The sequence below is a fragment of the Mytilus edulis genome, chromosome 3 (genome assembly GCF_963676685.1).
Source record: "Mytilus edulis chromosome 3, xbMytEdul2.2, whole genome shotgun sequence".
Taxonomy (NCBI): domain Eukaryota; kingdom Metazoa; phylum Mollusca; class Bivalvia; order Mytilida; family Mytilidae; genus Mytilus; species Mytilus edulis.
In genome coordinates, this window is record NC_092346.1 from 32,112,422 (window position 1) to 32,138,465 (window position 26,044).

Genomic DNA, 26,044 nt, shown 5'->3' on the forward strand with positions numbered 1-26,044 from the left:
ATATAATAAATAAAATGAAATATAGGGGGAGTCCCTGGAGTTACCCCTCCCCCTCCTGTTTGAGAACTTGGAAACGGTCGAGATCCACACCCCTTAACCATATATATTCATGTTTGTGACAATATGAAAAATCAAATGAAATATAGGAAGAGTCGCTGGGGGTCACCCCACCCTTCCTGTTTTAGAATTTAAAAATGGTCCAGATCCCCACCCCTAAACCATATATATTCATGTATGGGACAATATAACAAATCAGATGAAATATAGGAGGAGTCCCTTGGGTCACCCCATCACCTCCTGTTTAAGAATTTAAAACCCGTTGAGATCGCCACCCTTTAACCATATATTCATGTACGGGACAATATAACAATTCAAATGAAAGATAGGGGGAGTCCTTGAGGTCACTGTGCACCCTTCTGTTTGAGAACTTGGAATGGTCAAGATCCTTACCCCTAAACCATATATACTCATGTATGGGACAATATAACAAATCAAATAAAATATAGGGGAAGTCCCTGCGGTCACCCCAACCCTCCTGTTTGAGAACTTGGAAACGGTTGAGATCCCCACACCAAAACAATATATATTCATGTATGGGCCAATATAACTAATTAAATGAAAAGTCCCTGGGGTCACCCAACCCCTTCTGTTTGAGAACTTGGAAACCAATGAGATCCCCACCCCTAAACCATATATATTCATGTATGGGACAATATAACAAATAAAATGAAATGTAGGGGAAGTCCCTAGGGTCACCCTACCCCCAGTGGCGGATCAAGAAATTTTCATAAGTGGGGGGCCGCTCCAGTCACGCTTCAGTGATTCCCTATATAAGCAACCAATTTTTTTCCCAAAGGGGGGGGGGGGGCGGCCCCCTGCCCCCTAAATCCTCTGCCTACCCCTACCTGTTTGAGAACTTGAAAACCGTTGAGATCCCCACCCCTAAATTATATATATTCATATGTATGGGACAAAATAACAAATCATTTACATTTACTATGGGCAGGTCAGTCAGACCTCACCTTTGATCCCTGTTGTAGTGAACATTTGTCTGATTCGTGTCTCATAACTTTTGTACTATAGAACACAAACTCAGTTTTCTTTCCAGGGAAACCAGTCCATTCATACTATTACATGTTCATACTAACTCAACTTGAACTTCTAGCAGTCAAATAAAAACCAAGGTTAACTACCAAGTAGAACAACTGCAATCATTGGGAACTTGTACCACTGCAGACTCACCATAAAAAAATATACATTGATATATGCATTGCTTTTGAAACCTTGATAACATATAAATTATTTGCCTTAATAAATAAATCATTAGATAAACATGAATATATACTATATATGAATGTTTAATGTTGACACAGTTTTCATAATTACGGTTGCCTTGGTTTTTGGTTAACTGCCTTCAGCGCTTACAGCGCTTTGATTATGATATATCCTGAAACCTGAATTGCTATGGTGAAAGTTAGGTAAATCTACAATTCAGTAATAAGTTTTATCTTATAAACATTGTATTCAGTACATAAAGGAAGTCTTCATCTAAAGATTAATTATAAGAAAAGTGTCAACTAGATTTCTTGCAACTTTTCAGTTCAATTTCAATTTTAGATAGAACTCAAAATTTTGTATGTATTAAAAACAGGCTATTATTTAAACTTGAAATTATTTTTAATTATTGAATTTGCATAATTTCTTGTGCTTGAAATTTTAAATAAATTCCATGTTTATTCTGCACTTCAATGTTCTGTGCTGTGCACAACACTTTCTATTACAATAAAGATAGTACATTTACAATAGAATGAACTGTGCCGCGCACAACACTATCTATACAAAATACATTGTATGGAAAGTGTTATGAACAGCTCAAAACATTATAATACTAAATAAACATGGAATTTATTAAAAATTTCAAATAATGGCCTGTTTTTGTAAAATATTCCTTGTCTCCATCACTGCATCAGTCTTTCTGTCTTTTTTCATGTTGTACAATAACTAGATAAAACCTTGATCAAATTTCAAAATATTTGAGTGAATATTTGAATTTGTAGAGAAAAAAATTTGTCTGTAATCATGGTAATGGCACCCTTCATTATTCTGAAGTAAAGTTATTACTCTCATTTATATATTGTAGGCTTCCAGTATTGTTGTTGATAAGAATGGTAGAATAAGGATATAGATAAGAGGTATGTATTTTATCTGATAGTAGATACAAAATTCAGACATTGTTGTATGAATAAGGAAGTTCACTTGTCATGTTTTGGAATTTTTGTCAGATTTTCAAAATCCTCTGGTTTTATCTGCTTGAATTTCTAAAAAAGATTTGCCCATTTACCCCCATTTTTCTTTTTTACGTATCTTTTACATGCATAATTATAAGCAATCTGTAAAAGTTTTATAAAATTTAAATAAGTTTTGAGAACTTTAACTTGTCAATGATAACTTGATTAGGCTGTGAAAAATCAAGAGAGAATATTTTCCCACCAAAATTTCAATGGTTTATGTCTTGAAAACAAGCACATTGACCTATATTTTATGTTTAGCTCACCTGGCCCAAAGGGCCAAGTGAGCTTTTCTCATCACTTGGCGTCCATCATCTGTCGTCGTTAACTTTTTCAAAAATCTTCTCCTCTGAAATTACTGGGCCAAATTTGGTTAAATTTGGCCACAATCATCATATGGGTATCTAGTTTAAAAAATGTGTCCAGTGACCCGGCCAACCAACCAAGATGGCAACCATGGCTAAAAATAGAACATAGGGGAATATGTTGATTTTGGCTTATAACTCTGAAACGAAAGAATTTAGAGCAAATCTTTTATGGGGGTCAAATTGTTCATCAGGTCAAAATCCATCTGCCCTCAAATTTTCAGATGAATCGGACAACCCGTTGTTGGGTTGCTGCCCATGACTTGGTAATTTTAAGGAAATTTTGCTGTTTTTGGTTATTATCTTGAATACTATTATAGATAGAGATAAACTGTAAACAGCAATAATGTTCAGCAAAGTAAGATCTACAAATAAGTAAATATGACCAAAATGATCAGTTGACCCCTTAAAGAGTTATTGCCCTTTATAGTCATTTTTTACCAATTTTTCGTAAATTTTTGTAATCTTTTACAAAATCTTCTCCTCTGACACTAGTGACTACTTGGCAAAGTTTTACCAAACTTAGCCAAAATCATCAATGGAGTATCTAGTTTTTAAAAATGTGTCAGGTGATCCGACCAACCAACCAAGATGGCTGTCATGGCTAAAAATAGAACATAGGGGTAAAAGTAGATTTTGCCTTATAGTCAATTTTTAACAATTTTCATTTATTTGGCAAATTTTTGTAAATTTTTACAAAATATTTTCCTCTGTGTAAGTAAAGGGCCAAGTTAATTATAGATAGAGAAAATTGTAAGTAGCAAGAATGATCAGTAAAGTAATATCTACAAACACATCATCAGCATTAAAGCACGTGTTCCCCAGGGCTCAATTTTAGGCCCTGTATTATTTTTATTATTCATAAACGATATTGTATGTGACATATCATGCAACATCAGACTTTTTGCTGATGATACATCATTATATATAGTTGTTGAGGACAAGTATGCTACAGCTGAATTAATGAACTCTGATATAGAAAAAATTCACCAATGGTCTCAACAATGGCTTGTTAATTTTAATCCAAGAAAAACTGAAACCATGACTATATCTAGAAAAAGAGCAAAACCCCATAATCCACCAATATATATGAATGATACACTGATACAAGAGGTTGAAGAACATAAACATTTAGGGTTAACTTTTCAAGAAAACGGTTGTTGGGAAAGTCATGTAAACTATATTATTGATAAAGCTACGCCATGCTTTAATCTTATGAGAAGTTTAAAGTTTAAGCTATCGCGTAATAATCTACAAGTTATATATATCAGCTTCATCAGGCCTATTCTCGAATATGCGGATTCTGTGTGGGATAATATACCAATTTATTTAAAGGAAAAACTAGAGAGCATTCAAATAGAAGCGGCTCGTATAGTCACAGGTGCCACTAAGCTTTGTTCTAAATCTAATCTTTATAATGATACTGGTTAGGTATCTCTGAGTGAAAGAAGATCCAGACACAAAATTATTAAATTTCACGAAATGTTTCATGATCAAGCTCCTAGTATCTTTGTAGTCTCGTACCTCAACAACTATATCAAGTCTATAACTATAATACTAGAAGTGCATTTAATGTTCAAAATATGAACTGTAGAACTACCTTTTATTAAAATTCTTTCCTACCATCTGTTATTCGTGATTGGAACAGGCTTCCACAAGATGTTAGATGTAATCCTTCAAAATTTACACTTAAAAATTATATAAATCGAGATACTAAGAAAGTCCCCATATATTATAATGCTGGTTGTAGAAAAGGCCAAATACTTCACACCAGACTCTGGTTGAACTGCAGTGGCTTAAATGAACACCTTGTCCAGAAAAATATTGTTCTTTCCAGCCTCTGTATATGTGGGCAAGTTGAGAGCAGCAAACACTATTTGCTAGAATGTCATAATTATAGACTCATCAGAACACAAACCATTTCTACACTACCAATATATAATATACAAACATTATTATCAGGTAGTGAACTAATCAGTGATGAGGAAAACGAAAATATTTTTAAAGTTGTACAAAGATTTATTTTAGAAACAGGGAGATTTGGTCCGTAACAATTATTTTGATGTCGATGTCGATTAAGATGTTGAAACTTTATTTGATGTAACCTTATTTTCGAAACATTTACATATTTCTCATCTACATGCACTATAATTATGAAAATACGAGTTGATCACATTTTTTGATCAAACTGACTTCTGAGTAACGTGCAAACCACAGAATAAACGTGTTAAATAAGAATTGAAAATTATATTATACAAGTTTCTTATACTATGTTCCTAGTTTTGTCATTTTTTAAAGGGAGACGGATTTATATAAGTTTTTCTTGTTTCCAAATCCCTGTATTTATATTGTATAATTATATTTTGTTCACTTTTTGAAATAATATATTGTTTAAAAACTAAACACATCATCATCATAAAAACACAATTTTGTCATGAATCCATCTGTGTCCTTTGTTTAATACATGTATGCACATAGAGACCAAGGTGAGCGACACAGGCTCTTAAGAGCCTCTAGTTGCTCTTTTTGTTCCTTTATTAATCTCCTTTTAATATAAACTAGTGTTATGAAAAGCTTGTTATTTGAAACGAGTAACTAACTTCCTTAAAGTAGGGTGTGGGTTATTACTTGATATAGATAAGAATATGTGGTATGAGACAACTATCTAACTAATCCAAATTGTATTAAAAGTTAACAGTTAATAGTCAAAGTACAGCCTTCAACACAGAGCCTTGGTTCATACTGAACAGTAAGGCTTGGAGCTATAAAGGGTCCCAAAATCACAAGTGTAAAACAATTCAAACAGGAAAATTTAAGCTGATTTATTATAAAAAATAGCCAATAGTGCTCTGCTTATCTGAAACTCCAAAAATGTGTTTAGCAAAGGTAAATTTCTCTAGAGCTATAATTGTATATAAAAACGAATTTCTTATTTTAAATTTTATTGAATAAAAATTATGAAATAAACCTAAAGAAAAAGATTTGTTGTGTACTTATTTTATAAAGTAGTTCTGTGCAGTGTTCTCAGTGATATAGACATTGAAAACCCCTAAGTTGAAGGACATACAACAAAAGTTGTTACAAATTTAGTTTGACATTTTGTTTAATTAAAACAAGGAACTATTTGAATTTTAAATGATTTTGAATTTTGGGAAATTGATAAGAAATTGATAAGAAATGTATGATGGAAACAAACCAAGCTAAAGAATGTTAGCCATGCACACAAGGCTAAGGTTCTGTTTATTTTCACTGATATTGCAGTATGAACTAACTAACCCCCTTAGCCATGCATGCATAGTTAACCCTACTAAATTGAGTTATTTTCCATCGTACATTTCTTATCAATTCCCAGAAATTTCAAAATTATTCTTTATTCAAATAGTTCCATGTTTTAACAGTTATAAACATAAAAATTGAGAATGGAAATGGGGAATGTGTCAAAGAGACAACCACCTGACAAAAGAGCAAACAACAGCCAAACGCCCCCCATGGGTTTTCAATACAGCGAGAAAATCCTGAGGCGTATTCGGCTGGCCCCAAACAAAATATGCACTAGCTCAGTGATACTGCATGTCATACTAAAAGAAAGTAAAATTAAAAAATCATTTAAGACTAACAAAGGTCAGAGGCTCCTGACTTGGGACAAGCACAAAAGTATAACTGTTTTTCAGGCTGTCTGATCTATATTATGCTGTGGAGTCCTCAAGACCTGGTGTCCATTTTACAGGAGATAGAGAATTGATACCAGTCAGGGGAGGAAAGAAAGGAGATGTTTATCAATTGGTGAGGATCTTGCTTTAAAAAGATAAAAGGACCATTACTATGATTTATTTTTTTATTTAGACTTGATTACCTCTGAATTATCTGATGAAAACATAAATAATTGATATGGCATGCTTGTATGACCTTTTGGTTTGTACTTTGTAACCCTATTACATCTTTAAATACCTATTTATGCCCCTGTCGTAGCGGAGGGGGCATTAAGTTTTCCCTTGGTTGTCTGTACGTACGTCTGTACATACATCCCAAAGTTGGTTTCCATTCTCTAACTTCAGTTTGCTACAAACAAATGAAACTTGTACAAAATGCTTATTATTTTATTTTTAAGGGGCTCCCTTTACCTTAAATAAACAAAAACCCTAAACTAAACCAAAAAACATCAACCTAGAAAAAAAGAGTATAGATAAAGTAAAGGCAAAAAATTAGAGTCCTATATACATGTTGAGTGTCCTTAAACTTATGCTTAATAATAAAGATATGAAAATAAAGGAAAAACTCTATGATGTCTCTTTTTAAGTAGAAAATGAAGAATTAACTTAAAGGAAGATAAATTGTTAAAGCATTTTGATGTCATTTAAGCATTAAATGTCTTATTTTTTTCCAGGGTTTGATTCTGTTATCTGTAGCTATTGGATTGGATGCCGATCCCGACAAGCCAGAAATACCACAAAATTTCCCTCCTGTGTTTCAAGACTTCTGAACTAAGTATGATTAGTGTTGTATGACTTATATTCATTAATCTGACTTTGATCTGAGATTTAAAAAAGACCATTATTTCAGTAGGTTATTATGTTTCCCCCTTATTTCAAGATTTCTTGACTGCATAATTTGTATGAAAATGAAAGGTGGAAGTTACTCTTAAAGGGATATTTAAACTCATGAGTAGAAAAAAGGACTGAACATGTATGCTATGGCAAAATAAAATGGAAAATGGAAATGAGAAATGTGCCAAAGAGAATGACCAATTAAGTAAGAGAAAACAGCACTCGCACCCGCAAAGTGGAAAGGGATTAATATAAGTTGCAAAACTTGTTTCCCAATCCACTATAAATAAATATGTTTAAACTAAAACAGCCCAAGGCTAACTATGGGTCTTCAATACATTGAGAAAATCCAGCACCCGGGATTAGGGTTCAGCTGGTCTCTAAACAAAAATGTGTACTAGTTCAGCGAAAATGTCAATTTGCCTTTTTACCAATTAAAAATTATTAGCTTGAAAAGAAATCAAGTATGCATAAGTGTCAAGCTGTCGTCTACTGAAATTTGAAATGATTTCAGTATCATAAATAGTGTCATTTGCAATAGAAAATTTATTATACTTATAAAAAATATTATAATTTTAGATGTTTGATGAAAGATGAGAGACATCGTTGGTCAGTCTATCAATTATTGGGCCATAGTTTTATCAAAGAAGAATTACCACACACAATTCATTATGCTCCTCACAAACAGGCTGCTACAGAAGAAGTCGAGAAAAGTATGTTGTGTATTTGTTATTTAAAAAAGATGTGGTATGATTGCCAATGAGACAACTCTCCACAAGAGACCAAAATGATACAGAAGTTAACAACTTTCGGTCACTGTATGGCCTTCAACAATGAGCAAAGTCCAAACCGCATAGTCAGCTGTAAAAAGCCCCGAAATGAGTATAGTTTAGTTGTACATTGAAGAGATAACTGTATTGTATTTAAAGCTTGGACAGCATCAATTGGTGATTTGATGGTTGCAAATTAAGTTTATTGGCAACACTTTAGTTAATGTTGTTTTCTATCAGTCTTATTAGAATGGAGATAACAGTACTGTATTTTAAGCTCAGACAGCATCAATAAGAAATTTGATGGTCACAAATTAAATTTACTGGCTACACGTTAGTTAACATTGTTTTCTATCAGTTTCATTAGAATGGAGATAACAATACTGTATTTTAAGCTCAGACGGCATCAATTGGTGATTTGATGGTCGCAAATTAAGTTTACTGGGGAAGCGTTAGTAAACGTGTATTTGCAATCATCAAATTACCCATTGATGCTGTCTGAGCTTAAAATACATATTGTTATCTCCATTCTAATGAAACTTATAGAAAACAACATTAAAACATGCACTTAGTTTAATTTCGTTTTTAAGCGTGTGTGGCCCAAAGGTATGTTTAGTTATGTTTTAATTGTTCAAAAACAAAATCAATTATACAGATAAAAACAATATTTTAAAGATTTCACTACTGTTTTAATTAATAACCATAAGTGTATTCAAAGGATCAATTAGATGAGTGTATATGGATTATATATAATTATACCCCTGCTTTAATTATACCCCCTCTTTAAAAAAAAGGGGGGTATACTGTTTTACCTCTGTCTGTCCTTCCGTCAGTCCGTCAGTCTGTCCTTCCGTCAGTCCGTTAGTCCGTCAGTCCGTCAGTCAGTCCGTCCGTCCCATGAATATTTTTCGTCGCATTTTTCTCAGGAACTACAATACAAGGATTTCTGAAATTTGGTTTCAGGGTTAATCTTAGTCGGCTATACCGTGTGATGCGTTTTCAGATTGATCACTTGACAACTTCCTGTTTACCGAACACTTGTACGATGTTACACATGATAGCCAAGTTGAAGATTTTCGTCACATTTTTCTCAGGAACTACAATACAAGGATTTCTGAAATTTGGTTTCAGGATTTATATAAGTCAGCTATACTGTGTGATGCGTTTTCAGATTCATCACTTGACAACTTCCTGTTTACCGAACACTTGCATATTTTTACACTATTAATATTATCCACTTGCGGCGGGGGTATCATCAGTGAGCAGTAGCTCGCAGTTTCACTTGTTTTATTGGCTTTATAAACAATATCACCATGAAAGCCAACTATGACAAGCCTTTGAGCCAGAAATGGAATTTACATCAAAAAGAAAAATTAAAACATCAAATTAGGATTAAACTATGCATTTTTAAAAATCAATTTATTTTTCAGACAAACATCTTTCCAATATATGTACATTTCCCCAATGGCAAGCGAGATTACCCCAAAGTTTTATTTTTGACAAATTTTATTACATTCTGGAGCGTTCAATAAGATTTTAAATTGTCTGATGAAGAAGTTTGACACTAGAACAGGACATATGATATCATACTGGTATGTGCAAAAGACTAGATCAATGAGTCACAAACTTTCTATTCAACATTAATAGAATTTTAACCACTTAAGAGAAATGAATTCAACAACTTGTGAGAATTGGATATTGCTTGATATCAACTCAAGATTGTCTTTTCATTTGAATAGTAATGATAAACTCACCTAAGATTCTGATTGTTTATAATTATTTTGAAATTAAATAGTTGTTATCAAGCAGCTTCAAAATCTCAATACTTACGAAACCTAAAAATCATAATTTAAAAAAAAGGAAAAATAACAGGATGAGTAATAGTATTTTTCTAATTATAGAACAAGACGTAAACAAAGACAATGATTCAGAAGATGATGACTTAGCTGATTTACCCTTCATCACGGCTTTAGAGGCCAGTGGACAGTCCCGTCTAACTAATGAATTTGAAGTCTTTAGGTCCCTAGGGAAAGGAGGATTTGGTGATGTCATTGAGGTAATTACATCCAGAATAGGCATTGTAATTGTGTCCTAGACTCCATTTTCTTACTTAATTGAGCAGGTTTAATTAAACTCATCATAGATACCAGGATTGAAATTTTGTATTTGCACCAGACTCACGTTTTGTCTTCAATAGACTCATCAGTAATGCTTGATTCAAAGAAGTTAAAAAAGCTGAATTAAGGGGAGGCTTATTTCTGTCAGGTCGGTGTGCCAATCTGGTCTTTAGTCTGTCTGTCTGTTGTTAGTTGGTCTTTCCTGTTTCAGTCACAATAATATTTGGTTAAAGAAAATTTACTTTTATTTGTGGTTACAACTACTATAAACTTAGCACACATGTTCATTATAATGTGAAATTTGGAAAAGATATGCCATATAAGGGTGTTGATCCCAATTTTGTGATTTGTTGTTTTTTTGCATGAAGTCTGATGTCTAATCATCTGATGGTTCATTATTCCTTTTTGAAATTCTGAAAATATAACACAGCATTAGGGCTATTCCAGAAAAAAATGTATGGGGGGGTTGGAAGGCAGTTTTTGTCAGCACCCGCCACCCAGACAATTGTAATTGAGAATTATAGTGCATTATAGTGTGAAAAGTTGCTCTGATACCCATCACCCATGTATTATTAATAATAATGTGCCTTCCAACCCCCCCATACATTTTTTTCTGGAATCGCCCTAAGCCAAAAACCTGTCTTAAGTGAACTCATCAATCAGAACTTTTAAGCTGATCACCTGTCTAATCCAAACTAAATCATCAGTTCCTGACAAGTTAGGTTTGACAAATTTCACTGCATGTAGATTGCATTGCACAGTTGACAATTCTGTAGTCTAATCAGTTTAAGACATCTTTGTAATATATGTATATTCAGCCATCATGATTTTATTAACACTGTAAACAAACTTTTTTCTTCTTTTTCACAGGTTAGAAATAAACTAGATAGAAGAAAATATGCTATTAAGAAAATACCATTGAATCCTAAAAGTAAATATTTCAACAAGAAAATTACCAGGGAGGTCAAATTACTGTCTTGTCTCAATCATTAAAATGTTGTCAGGTAACTATTTATGCCCTTTTTTTTAGACTTGTGTTACTTTATTTATTTTCATGTGGAACAGCTTTCATGGATTGATATAAACTTGCAGTTTCATGGTTTGCTTGATATTATATACATTCCTAATAGGAATTTTCTTTACAAAGTTTGCAATTTGTTGAACATTTTAATTTGTGGTTACCCTGAAATCAAGAATCCAGTAAAATCCATTGTTGAAAAAAATAATCATATTTCAAGATGAATTTTTCAATATTTGTATACAGAATAAAGAATAGTTGATTTAAAATTGTAATGACCTTAAATATATATAAATGTTGTCTGCAGTATGGCATAGATATCATATGATAAAACATTTTATCATATGTTTAGTAGTAAATACAGTAGTTTTGCATATGTGATAAATAGCCTGCTGTTTAATCCATATCGCGCAACTTTGATGTGCACCCTTTATCGCATACCCTTTATCACACCCCTACCCTTTATCGCATACCCTTTATCACACCCCTACCCTTTATCACACCCCTACTTTTTTTTTTTTTTTTTTTTTTTTTACATAAAGTCAGTTTTGGTTTTTTTTTTGCTTAAGAAAAATTTTCCTCAAAATAGGTAAATTTTTTTAATGACGTCATTGTTTGGTATGTGACGTCACGAACGTCGAGTTTTCACATTGTATGTGACGTCACGAACGTCAAGTTTTCATATTTTTTGGCACACTAAATGCAACTATGAAAAATACAAAACACACAAATTAATACAATAATAAACAAAATATTTTTTAAAACAACAGCACGCAAATTGTAAGGTAACCCAGGTGCTTCGGATAAGTAATTGAGCAGTTCTTTTAAGGCCTTTGAAACAAGACAAAAGTAGAACTGAAGGTAACCCTTTGCTATGGATCAGAAAACAGTTCATATAATATAATACTCTTCTGTTGAAATATATGATAAAGTGTATAATACATGGCAAAATCCGTATCACATGCCGTATCACCCTCGACCAATATCATCCCTCGGGCCTAAAGGCCCTTGGGCTGATATTGATGTCTCGGGATGATACGACATATGATACGGATTTTGCCATGTATTATTCTCTATAAACTGAAGACTCATTTAAATTTGCAGTGGGGTGTGATCTTCACTTCATGTAGAAGGTTCCACTGTAACTTTGAGAAGGATAACAACAGTAAAATGACTTTTGTTTTTAATATCAAGTCTGTGTAGGAGTTTTGTTTAATGAATTAATAAAACATTTTAGTTTCAAACACTACCACTTTTTTTTACGATAGGTATTATAATTCCTGGATTGAGACCAGTGAGGATCCAGCGCACAGTGACTCATCAACATCCTGCTCCAAGACCACAGGTACTGGTACAACAGGTAAAACTCAATCAACCAGCCAGCGACAGCAGTTCCTTAATGAAAAACAGTCTGATTTTTATTAATTAAGACTCCATTAGTTGAAATGATTATTGGAATACAAGAAGTTACAAGTGTCTCAATGGCTAGCTAGTGTCCATTTTCTCCTAGTGAAGCCGTGAAGTAGCCCATTTTATCATAACTAACAATGTAAGCTTAAATGTCTAAATCTGATTTGAGTTCTGACAGAACACATTAAGAGAAATTGGTATCAAATTGGGGATCCAAGTTTACGCTAAGGATTGACATTGGTTTTTCAGTGTTCTAGGGTGTTGTGTACCATGAATTAATGACATTATACGTATGACTCTATTAAATTTATATCTAAATTACAGTTTAAAATTTTCTAAAGAAACCGAAGTAGATATTTTATAGAAGGGCATTTTTTTTTTTTAATCGGTACTTGGAAAGCTTTTATTCTTCTCAAATTATATACAGTATAAAATAAACAAGATATTTAGGAGGGCAATATTTTTTTAAGTCAGTACTCAGAAAGCTTTTACTCATCTCAAATATCAAATAAAGTGGAAATTCGTTAAGAAAACAAAGACCTAGAAGATTATATTGGGAGTTTGGACAAGATAATATTTAGATTTAATCAGCTTCCTCAAATTCATTAAGGCATTCTTCTACAAGTGTTGACTCTGAATCTGATTGTGTAAACACACAGTATTGACTTTGTTACAACCAGAAAGCAAGCAGTCTGTTTGCACATTAAGCAACGTTTAAATTGCCCTCTATGATACAATTAATCTGGAATGCAACATGCATAAGTTCAAAAGGCAAACTTTCACTGCTATTTGAGTAATTGCTTGATTTGTTTGATGTAATATGTATGGGTTATTAAATGAAGAAGATTCAACTTGTATCTGTGTAAAATTTTTGAAGATTTCGAATCGTTGTAGCTATTTAAGTAATTGGAGTATCTGTTTGAAGTCTTTGATATCTATCACATACAAATGAGTAGAGAATCAACTTGGGTGTGAAAAACTTCAAATCAACTTGGAAAATTTCAAAACATTTTGTAAACATGTGAGAAAGGTTTTTCTTCATAGTTAGACAAGATAGATAAAAATTTGTTAACGGTTGGAAAAAATGAGGAAGTGTAGGGACAATTTTTTTTTCTTTTTTTTCACAATTTTATGTTTTTGTTGAAAACGTTTTGGAATTTTCATGTGTTTGTTGTCTATTTGTTTTGAAATTTTAAGAATTTAGTATAAAAGTTTGGTGATTATTGAAAGTAGAACCATATGTGTAAATCAACCTTGCCTTATTACATATTAAAGTTACTAGTAGTGTTTGCTTTTGTATACAACATGTTACTTAGCAGTTTGTTCCCCATGAATTCTATATTTACATCTGGGAATTGGAATAATTAGCAAAAATAAATAAAAATGAGAAGAATAATATCATTAGGGTTGTCTGCAGGGTGATGAGGAATTCAATGGCATAGGAATCTGAAAGGCTCATCAACTTGTAACTTAATCTCATGAAAAACTTTTAATGGCTCTAAAGAAGTAATTTAGGGCAAAAGATGTTTTCACCAGCCTTCTCCTCTGATCCATTTCATTTCTCAACAAACATTTATCATGAATTAAATGCATTTTTGAATGGTTAAAAGACTTTTGTCAACAATTTGAATATAAACTGTGAAATTTGGCTAAGTTTCGGTTGTAATTTAGAAGTAAATATCTGTACTGAGGTTGATAGGGGAGGTCAGAGGTCACCTTAGTAATGAGAATTTGTCTAAATCTTGGCAAATGATGATCTAGACTCTGGTTTTTGTGTGGCGCCTCACTTGTATATCAGTCATTAATCATTCCTTAGTGACAGTTTGTCCACAATTAGGCCAAAGTCAAATTATTTTGTTGATAATTAGAAAAGGCCAGTGCAAAAATAATATTGGTTAAAAAGTTAATTTTTATTTTTTTTATTTTCAGGTTTATTAATGCAAGGAGAAGAATAGTGCAACCAATGATTGACCAATCAAATAGAGCAGGTAAGAATATGAATATTTTTTTAATATTTGCCACTGGACACTTCAGGGGACAGCAATTAGTATATATTAATTCCCTTATACAAAAAATTGGTTTGTTTTTGCCAAATTTTATACTAATAACCTAAAAAAAAATCAAATTTGAAAAATTAATTTAAATTAAAACATAAAACTTCTCATGTATTTTTAACTATGCAAATTTACACTCCTCCCCCTTTCTGGATTCAAAACTTCTGGTATGGAAATACATCAAGCATTTCAATTTCAATCCAAATGGCCATTTAATTGCCTAAGCTTTAAGGATTAAAAATTATTGTGACTTGCAGAATGCCAACTTGACAAAAGAATATGCAAAAAAAAAATAAACACGAAAATTATGATTTCCTTTTCTTAATTAAAATCTAATGTATATTATTTAGTAGGTATAAAAATGACGGAAATGAAATGAAGACTTTTGTCATTATAACCACATTACCATTGGTTTTTCTCTATAAAATTCATGACACGGTCATTTTGGCATGTTGCAAGTGAAACAATAAACCATTGTAGTCTTACATAATATTAAACCCATAAACCCATCAACTGTCAAAAATATGCAAATAAGAGAAAAGTATTAACTAAATTTACTTCCTTCTGCATGTTCCAGTTATATTTATTTAAAAACCTTAAAGATTTTATACATAATTCATAAAGCATTTAGTGCCTTCTAGTATAGTGCAAGTTGATGCCTTTTATTGAGGAACGAAGTTTTTTATGTCGTAATAAAAATATTAATTTTTGTCGTCTTTGTTTCTGCGGACCTTCAACAGTAGTTTGCATAATAATTAGTACCTAAGTGTTTTATAAATATATGCAAACTTGCTTTTTATTTTCTTTTTATCATTTTCTCACTTGTACGCTGATATTTTTTTATTTACAAGGCTATTTTCGCCCTCGGTATCCTGATATTTTAAAAAGCTATTTAACACAAAATTGGCATATATCATCAGCAATTTAGTTTTCATCTGCGGGTTGTTGTTAATTAGCTCTCTGTAAGCAGTCTAAAGGTAAAACTCTGAGATGAAACTTTTATCTTTGGTGGCATGGCTCTTATGCAAATTGCATTTCTTTTAAGCTTGTTATTCTTGACAGAATCTCACATCTCCTGAGGAGCGAAAATCTTTCCAATTGAAATCCTCTTCCCTCATAACGAGGGTCTGTAAGTGGGTACTAAATGGTTTAAATGTGATCTAGATGTACCTCTAAGTGTTCCCTATCTGTTTTCAGTTTATACAAGGCTGTTCTTTGTTTCACATGCTGTTAGGAGTAAGATATTCTCTCAAAAAAACTATGTATATAAGCACTATTGTTCGGCAATAAAACTGTTTTTTTTGTTAATAGCACTTTCGGTTCAAAACAGTACTATTAATTTTGTCGAATTTCAAATGTCGAAAGTATTAATACAATCGGTGAAGTTTCTAACCACAAATATTTGATCTGAATACAAAATAATTATACTGCATGTAAAAACAGATGTTTTATAAAGATAAATGCAAAGACAAACATAATCATTGTCTTAATCTTTTCAGCACCAGGAGGTCATGGATATAGTCCAGAGAGTATGGGTTGGGATAGCCAGGCCATGGCACATATGAGTCCTCACAGTAAGTAGTTTAAACACCCCTGTACATATTTTGTGTTCTGATAAATTGAAAGATCAGATTAAGATGAATCTGTTAATCTCAGATTAGGCTTAATGGTTCATCAAAGGTTGAGTCAATTTGTTCACAGCTTAAGTGTAATTTGTTCATAATTTAAAAGTTAATGTGAAGCTTAATTGGTTCAAAGGATAAGCTCATAGAAAACAAACAATGTACAAATTGTTAAAGCACATGAAATCTTTCTGAATTAATATTGAGATTGAATGTGAAGGAGATATTGGGTATATACAAATGAGACAGGTACCTAATAACATGTAGAAGAAAAAAATAAGACATTTTTTGAAGTTCTGTGTCATATTGGGCTTAAATAAGGAAAGCAAAAGTATATAGCAATGCATACTTATAAAGTGACAATTTAAGTTTTGAAAGAATTAATTACATGATAAAAATTTAATATTATTTTTTTTTTTAATTCCAGTGTTCCAAGGAAGACATGGTAGTGAAATGTATGATCAAATGAAGGGATATTCTCATATGGAAGGACAAAGATACGATATGCTTGGAGTTCAGGGTATGCATAGTAGTGACATGTTCGGAAGTACTGCTGTCACTGGCAGTAGTTCATACTCTCAGATGTCACAGTTACGACCACCAGTTCATTCGCAAGCAATGCTTATACCAGGGCATCCGCATCATATGACGATGGGACACGGAGCCCACGGCATGAGTCCCATGTCGATGGGATCTGCTCAAAGTCCTCCATTACATGGCAGCTTGGACAGTATGGGTGCACACATTCAGGATATTCATGCTGGATAAAAATCAGGAGTAAAACATTGTACTTTAAAAAGAACAAGGACATTTGGCTTGGCCTGCGAACATAATTAAGCCAAGGAATAAAGCGTGACTTACAAGGGTAGTTTAAAACTACGGCCTATTTTATTACAATCACGGTGATCTCTCAATCATTTAGCAGTCACTCATTGTGTGGAATCTAATTCCTAGCGGTTGCAGGCTAGCCAAAGGAAGTAACTGGTGTGCTAGTCAATCTAACAGAGTAAGGGAGTCGACAACTGACTGCAGTTTTAAAACTAGTCTTCACAACTTGTTATAATGGAATATGGGGAAAACTACGCAAAAGTATTATAAAAAAAAACGCAGTTCATGTTGACAATGAGTTGCCAAGTATTATGTATGGATTTTGTTGTTTCTGGACAAGAAACAGGTCTTGGTCACATATGTGCCGCATACCTCATGATGATCAAAATAAATGTACATTTGAATGGCCATGACTTTGTAAAGCATTCCACGTCAAAGTATGTTCTGTCAAACATCAACTCTTCAGTTGAAGGAATATGTTTTTGTGCCATGGAATATTTGAATTTTTTGTCACATGACATTGTTAAACCAATCAGAAGAGTTGCCCTGTAGTGGGGTGACCAATTAAATTAAAGCTTTAAGATTTACCTCATTATTATTCCTTTGTAATTATAGCCAGTTCCATTGTGTTGGAAGTGGACATTTTATTTAATGGTGCATGTTAAAAAAAGTATTTGGTGCAAATTATTTGTATAGTAAAGATGTTTGTTGAATGTATGTTTATATATGTTATTGTGTATGAAAGTGAAAAATCATTATTTGGAGAGTTTTTTCTTTGTGTGACATTTTTATACTTTCTGGCCAGGCTGTTTAGATCTACTTGCAGTTTAATTTGTAAATGTTTTGTTGTTTTTGTTGAAGTTTGTTTGAATATTTTTTTTAGATTGAACAAATTTTAAGCTTGATATTTATTCGATCTGCCAGATTTTATTTTTTTTGATAATTAACCAATTTGTTTTTGGTTTGTGATTTGTTACAGAATGATTTTTTTTGTTTTTTTCTTTTATCTAAAAACAAGTACTAAGTTATTTCTAAGTGCTGACCATTTATTTATGATGTTTTTTAAAAAATGTTAAAGTGCAGATTTTAAACTGGCATGTAATTACTACATGTGTATTTAATTGTAAAGTAATATTAATGTCAGAGACTGCTGAAATCTTTCCTTTATCTTTTTGTACTGATTTTAACTAGAGAAAGACATATTTATATGTATATCTGTAGCAATTATTTTAGATTGTTTCAAGATGTCCGATATTACATTTCTTAACTATACTTCTTTTATGATTCCCCAATAAATATATATTTACATTTTTTATCATTTCAATGCCAGAATGAACAAAAAATAACTGAAAAAGATGTATCAAATTTTCAGAAAATCTTAGACAATCATGCACGAGGTTTACCAAAAATACACTGAAATTGATTATTGTCTGAATGTGTCTGACTATGAGGAAATGAAAGATTGCAATGATGTGTGTGGTGAAGTGTGGAGCTGAGCTTGATGCTTAGGGACTTGTGAAAATTTTTAGGGAATTTTAATACGAGATTGTCAAATATTTTGAGCAAAATTCTAGAGAAATAAAAATTGTTGTAATAAACTAATTGCTTGTGTTTTATTATATTTGTTTGTCCAATATGTACCTGTTATGAAATGAGGCTGACAATATCAAAGGGCCATTCATTCAAAACTTGTAAGTCAAAGGAAGGATTTGTATTTTACTATCAAATTCTTGGTAGAAGAAAAGCTGACAACAACATGGCAAAAAAAAATCCAACAAGAAACAAGTAGCTAAAATACAAACATGTCAATAAAAAACTGGATAGAAAAATTCATTTGCCTTTAGTATCAAAATCATACTTGGTCAAAATACAAAAATGTCAACAACAAAAATTAATAGAAAAATTCATTGGCCTTAGTATCAAAATCATACTTGATTGAAATACAAAAGTGTCAACAAAAAACTTCATAGAAATATACATTGGCCTTTAGTATCAAAATCATACTTGATTGAAATACAAAAGTGTCTACAAAAAAAATCATAAAAAAATACATTGGCCTTTAGTATCAAAATCATACTTGGTTAAAATACAAAAATGTCAACAAAAAAACTTCATTGAAAAATATATCTTTAGTATCAAAATCATACTTTATTAAAATACAAAAACGACAACAAAAAACTTCATAGAAAAATTCATTGGACTTTAGTATCAAAAACACTTGGTTGAAATGAAAAGGAAAAAGAATTCATATCTCAAATTTTCATTCAAAGATAAAATTTCAAATCATAAAAAAAAAAAAAGATTTGCACTTGTTGAAACTGGAGATTGAAGATTTAAAAGATGATAAAAATGATCAGTCAAATATTTGATTTTTCCATGATTCATATGGTACCAAAACTAGTTCAGTTCAAACCTTCTGATTAGATATAAGAAGATGTGTTATGAGACAAGTCTCCATCCAGGTCAAGGTCTTCAACAAGGAGCCCTGGCTCACACCATACAGCAAGCTATAAAGAGCCCCCAAAATGACTAGTAAGTTTCATTTTTATGCCCCATCTACGATAGTAGAGGGGCATCATGTTTTTTGGTCTGTGTGTCTGCCCACCTACAATAGTAGAGGGGCATTATGTTCTAGTCTGTGTGTCTGTTCGATTGTTCGTTTGTCTGTCCTGCTTCATGTTAAAGTTTTTGGTCAAGGTAGTTTTGGATTAAGTTGAAGTCTAATCAACTTAAAACTTTGTATACCCTATGATACGATCTTTCTAATTTTAATGCAAATTTTGATTTTTTGACCCAAATTTCACTGTCCATTGAACATAGAAAATGATAGTGCAAGTTTCAGGTTAAAGTTTTTGGTCAAGGTAGTTTTTGATTAAGTTGAGGTCCAATCAACTTGACACTTAGTACACATGTTTCCTATGACTTGATCTTTCTAATTTTAATGCCAGATTAGATTTTTCACCCAAATTTCACAGTCCACTAAACATAGAAAATAATAATGCAAGTGGGGCATCGGTGTACTATGGACACATTCTTGTTCTTCATGTCTTTTATCATATAGATACATAAAGTACAACAATTGAGGGAAAGAAAATATGAAATAAAGTCTCCAAATTTTTCCCTACTGATTTTCATAGTCCATTTTCAGGAATCTTTTGCCTGAAATGCATGACAAATTTATTAAGATCAATTTATATTGTTTATTTCTTTAACAGTCATTCATAAAAATAAAGAATAAAGTATGTATATTTATATATTCAAATCTTTTAGAATATGTTGACATGGATTCACCTTCATTTTCATTTCAACTAATATAAAAAAGAAGATGTGGTATGATTGCCAATGAGACAACTATCCACAAAAGACGACCAAAATAACACAGATATTAACAACTATAGGTCACCGTACGGCCTTCAACAATGAGCAAAGCTTACTGCATAGTGAGCTATTAAGTTAAGTTTGATTTTTTATACTGAACAATTATACGTTGAGAAATTAAGATAGAAAAAGTACTTTGAAGGTTTTCTTACTTGTTTGGTATCAGTTTTTGTTGATTTAATTTTCCCTTCTATCAACGAAAAATGAAATACATATTTTTATTGAGTTAAAAAGTGTTCATTTTACATCTACAAATTTAAAACATCACAAACCAACATTGATTACACATACCAAAAAATGTTACCAAAGAAGAAAAGCCTCTACCTAGAAAGCTCACAACAACCATATGTTAAGTATATAACCTTTTATATAGGAGAATATGTGAAATACAACAAAATGAAGGAAAAAATAATATATAAATAGAAAAATAACAAAAAATCTTGATTGACCATTATAAACCAGGCACTTACTATCTGAGGAGGAATAGTCAAGAACAAGATTGCAAATATCAAATATGAATAGAAGATCAAAAGAGCATTTCCCAAAAACGAACTGACATCAAATATAATACTATTAAATATGTAGTAACCTAGTGTTATCAGGTTGTCAGTATCAACTATAGTGTTGTCAGTATCCACGATAATAATATCAGAGTTGTCAGTATCCACTGTTGTGTTATCAGAGTTGTCAGTATCCACTGTAGTGTTATCAGAGTTGTCAGTATCCACTGTAATGTTATCAGAGTTGTCAGTATCCACTGTAGTGTTATCAGAGTTGTCAGTATCCACTGTAGTGTTATCAGAGTTGTCAGTATCCACTGTAGTGTTATCAGAGTTGTCATTATCCACTGCAATGTTATCAGAGTTGTCAGTATCCACTGTAGTGTTATCAGAGTTGTCAGTATCCACTGTAGTGTTATCAGAGTTGTCATTATCCACTGCAATGTTATCAGAGTTGTCAGTTTCCACTTTAATGTTATCAGAGTTGTCAGTTTCCACTCTAATGTTATCAGAGTGGTCAGCATCTACTGTAAGGTTTTCAAAGTTGTCAGTATCTACTGTAGGGTTATGAAAACTGTAGATACCTAGAATAGATATCAGAGTTGTTGGTACCTGTTATAGTGTTTTCTGTGGAGTTAATATCTACTATAGTGTTTCCAGAGCTATCAGTATCCACTTATTGTTTTCAGAGTTGTCAATCTCAACTGCAGTGTAATAAGAGTTGTCAGAATCGACTGTAGTGTTATCAGAGTTGTCAGTATCAACTGTAGTGTAATGTCCATTATAATATTATCAGAGTTGTCAGTATCGACTGTAGTGTTTTCCGAGTTGTTAGTATCGACTGTAGTGTTATCAGAGTTGTAAGTATCTACTGTAGTGGTACATAGTTGTCAGTATCGAATGTAGTGTTATCAGAGTTGTAAGTATCTACTGTAGTTTTATTAAAGTTATCACTATCTACTTGGTGTTTCCTAAGTTGTCAGTATCCACTGTAGTGTTTCCAGAGCTGTCAGTATCCACTCAGTGTTTTCAGAGTTGTCAGTCTCAACTGCAGTGTAATAAGAGTTGTCCGAACCTACTGTAGTGTAATGTTATCAGAGTTGTCAGTATCGACTGTAGTGTTATCAGAGTTGTCAGTATCGACTATAGTGTTATCAGAGTTGTTAGTATCAACTTAAATGTTATCAGAATTGTCAATATTCACTGTATTGAAATAAGAGTTGTCAGTACCCATTGTAGTGTTATCAGAGTTGTCAGTATCGACTGTAGTGTTATCAGAGTTGTTAGTATCCACTTAAATGTTATCAGAATTGTCAATATTCACTGTATTATAATAAGAGTTGTCAGTACCCACTGTAGTGTTACTAGAGTTGTCGGTATCCATTGGTTATCAGAGTTTTCAGTTTCCACTGTAATGTTATCAGAGTTGTCAGTTTCCACTCTTATCTTATCAGAGTTGTCAGTTTCCACTCTAATGTTATCAGAGTTGTCAGCATACACTCTAATGTTAACAGAGTTGTCAGTTTCCATGGTAGTGGTCCAAGAGTTTTGAGTATCTACTGTAGTGTTATCAGGGTTGTCAGTATTCACTATAGAGTTATCAGATTTGTCAGTATCAACTATAGTGTTATTAGGAATGTAAGTTTCAACTGTCGTGTAATCAAATTGTCAGTATCCAGTAATAGAATGAAATTCAAAACAGTATGGCTGTGGCCATTGATTGACACATTAAATTCATCCATTGACTGGGACAATTTAGGTGAACGTTTGTATGTAACGACCACTGCTCACTATGTACTTTTTAAAGACACTTAAACTATGGGGTCACAAAAGGTTCTCAACACCTTAATAAAGTAATTCGAAAAATTAATCAGAAATAACACGATGGTTTGATTTATATCAATTATATAAATAAAAACATATAGGTTATTCCTGATTAATTTTTCGAATTATTTTATAATTAAAGGCGTTAAGAAACCTTTGGTGACCCCACATTTTAAATGTCTATCGTAGGTACGTCGTGAACAGTGGTCGTTACAGACAAACGTTCACGTAAATTGTCCCAGTCAATGGATGAATTTAATGTGTCAATCAATGGCCACAGCCACACTGTTTTGAATTTCATTCTATGTTATCAAAGTTGTCAGTATCCAGTAATATGTTATCAAAGTTGTCAGTATCCAGTAATATGTTATCAAAGTTGTCAGAATCCACTGTGGTGTTATGATCAGAGTTGTCAGAATCCACTGTAGTGTTATCAAAGTTGTCAGTATCCACTATAGTATTATCAGAGTTGTCAGTTGTCTCTTAATTGATATCAGAGTTGTGTCCAGTCATATTATCAGATTTGTCACACGTTTAACCAACTTTTAAGTCTGAACGACTTTCTAACATGTATATATTTATATATCAAATATGAATAGCTACAAATAAACTCAAAGTGATAACCATAAAAAATAATAAATGTATCCACAGACAATATTCGTAGATAATCGTGTTCTTTTCTTTTATATTCAGCATTATTTATCTTGTTATCACAATGAAATAAATCTTATATCTTTAATTATTGTATTGATGTTATATTACATATTTGTAGGTATTAATTTTTGTCATACTAGTATCTTTATTTTGTCTTTTGTGTTATTTTCAGAAATAAAGTCGGTTGTATTTACTTTGTTAGCCAGATCTGTAATGAGTCAACCAGTTTTTAGTCAGATGTTTTGTTATCGTGTTATTGGGTTATTGTTATTACCTTGATATTTTGTTGAGTAAATGTTAAATCTTCCAAACCAGTGTTATTGACATATTTATCGCTTTTCATCATGATTCGTCACAGTGCTATTATCAGATATCTCGTTCGTCAAAACGTTATTGTTAAAATCATGATTAGTCGGTTTATAATTGTTAGAATCAATGTGTTACTGACAAAAGTATGCTTGATTTTAAGTCATTGTTATAATCTTAATAACAATAATTTTAATAACAATCATGTGTTAAATATTACTCAATGTGTTATTGTTAGAATCATGATATTAGTCAATGAGTTATTGTTAGAATCATGATATTAGTCAATGAGTTATTGTTAGAATCATGATATTAGTCAATGTGTTATTGTTAAAGTCATGATATAAGTCAATGAGTAATTGTTTGAATCATAATATTAGTTTTTATCATATATTTAGGAGTAAATACAGTAGTTTTGAATATATGATAAATAGCCTGCTGTTTAATCCATATCGCGCAACATTAATACGCACCCTTTATCGCATGGCTACCCTTTATCGCACCCCTACTCGGATTTACAATTAGTCAATGTGTTATTGTTAGAACCATGATATTATTTAATGTGTTATTGTTGCAACCATGATATATTAGTCAATGTGTTATTGCTGCAACCATGATATTAGTCAAATGTTATTGAAAGATATGTTATTCGCCATGATATTATTGTTAGAATCATTATTAGTTCATGTGTAATCGTTATAAATCATGATTAGTAATTGTTTCATCGTTTTATTGTTAGATATGTCGTTAAGTATTATATTATATGTTAAAACCATGATTCTAGTCAATGTGTTATTGTTAGAATCATAATATTAATCAATGTGTTATTGTTTTAATCATAATATTAGTCAATGTGTTATTGTTAGAATCATAATACTAGTCAATGTGTTATTGTTAGAATCATAAAATTAGTCAATGTGTTATTGTTAGAATCATAATATTAGTCAATGTGGTGTTGTTAGAATCATAATATAAGTCAATGTATTGTTGTTAGAATCATAATATTAGTCAATGTGTTATTGTTAGAATCATAATATTAGTCAATGTGTTATTGTTAGAATCATGATATTAGTCAATGTGTTGTTGTTAGAATCATAATATTAGTCAATGTGTTGTTGTTAGAATCATAATATTAGTCAATGTATTATTGTTAGAATCATAATATTAGTCAATGTGTTGTTGTTAGAATCATAATATTAGTCAATGTGTTATTGTTAGAATCATAATATAAGTCAATGTGTTATTGTTAGAACCATAATATTAGTCAATGTATTATTGTTAGAATCATAATATTAGTCAATGTGTTATTGTTAGAATCATAATATTAGTCAATGGGTTATTGTTTTAATCATAATATTAGTCAATGTATTATTGTTAGAATCATAATATTAGTCAATGTGTTATTGTTAGAATCATAATATTAGTCAATGTGTTATTGTTTTAATCATAATATTAGTCGATGTGTTATTGTTAGAATCATAATATTAGTCAATGTGTTATTGTTTTAATCATAATATTAGTCAATGTGTTATTGTTAGAATCATAATATTAGTCATTGTGTTATTGTTTTAATCATAATATTAGTCGATGTGTTATTGTTAGAATCATAATATTAGTCAATGTGTTATTGTTTTAATCATAATATTAGTCAATGTGTTATTGTTAGAATCATAATATTAGTCAATGTGTTATTGTTTTAATCATAATATTAGTCAATGTGTTATTGTTAGAATCATAATATTAGTCAATGTGTTATTGTTTTAATCATAATATAAGTCAATGTGTTATTGTTAGAATCATAATATTAGTCAATGTGTTATTGTTACAATCATGATAGTAGTCAATGTGTTATTGTTTTAATCATAATATTAGTCAATGTGTTATTGTTTTAATCATAATATTAGTCAATGTGTTATTGTTTTAACCATGATTCTAGTCAATGTGTTATTGTTAGAATCATAATATTAGTCAATTTGTTGTTGTTAGAATCATAATATTAGTCAATATGTTATTGTTTTAATCATAATATTAGTCAATGTATTATTGTTTTAATCATAATATTAGTCAATGTGTTATTGTTTTAATCATAATATTAGCCAATGTGTTATTTTTTTTAATCATAATATTAGTCGATGTGTTATTGTTAGAATCATAATATTAGTCAATGTGTTATTGTTAGAATCATACTATTAGTCAGTGTATTATTGTTAGAATCATAATATTAGTCAATGGGTTATTGTTAGAATCATAATATTAGTCAATGTGTCATTGTTAGAATCATAATATTAGTCAATGCGTTATTGTTAGAATCATAATATTAGTCAATGTGTTATTGTTAGAATCATAATATTAGTCAATGTGTTATT

At 31.4% G+C, this 26,044-nt stretch overlaps 1 protein-coding gene across 1 annotated transcript; it reads left to right on the forward strand.

Moving 5' to 3' along the window:
• The first annotated feature begins 6,322 nt into the window (after positions 1–6,322).
• Positions 6,323–18,614, forward strand: LOC139516249 (homeobox protein Meis2-like). Its single transcript, XM_071306244.1, has 9 exons — positions 6,323–6,436; positions 7,038–7,138; positions 7,777–7,910; positions 9,869–10,023; positions 10,955–11,088; positions 12,371–12,651; positions 14,442–14,500; positions 16,066–16,140; positions 16,616–18,614. Coding segments are annotated over exons 6-9 (477 nt in total). The 5' UTR covers positions 6,323–6,436; positions 7,038–7,138; positions 7,777–7,910; positions 9,869–10,023; positions 10,955–11,088; positions 12,371–12,649; the 3' UTR covers positions 16,957–18,614.
• Positions 18,615–26,044: the final 7,430 nt, after the last annotated feature.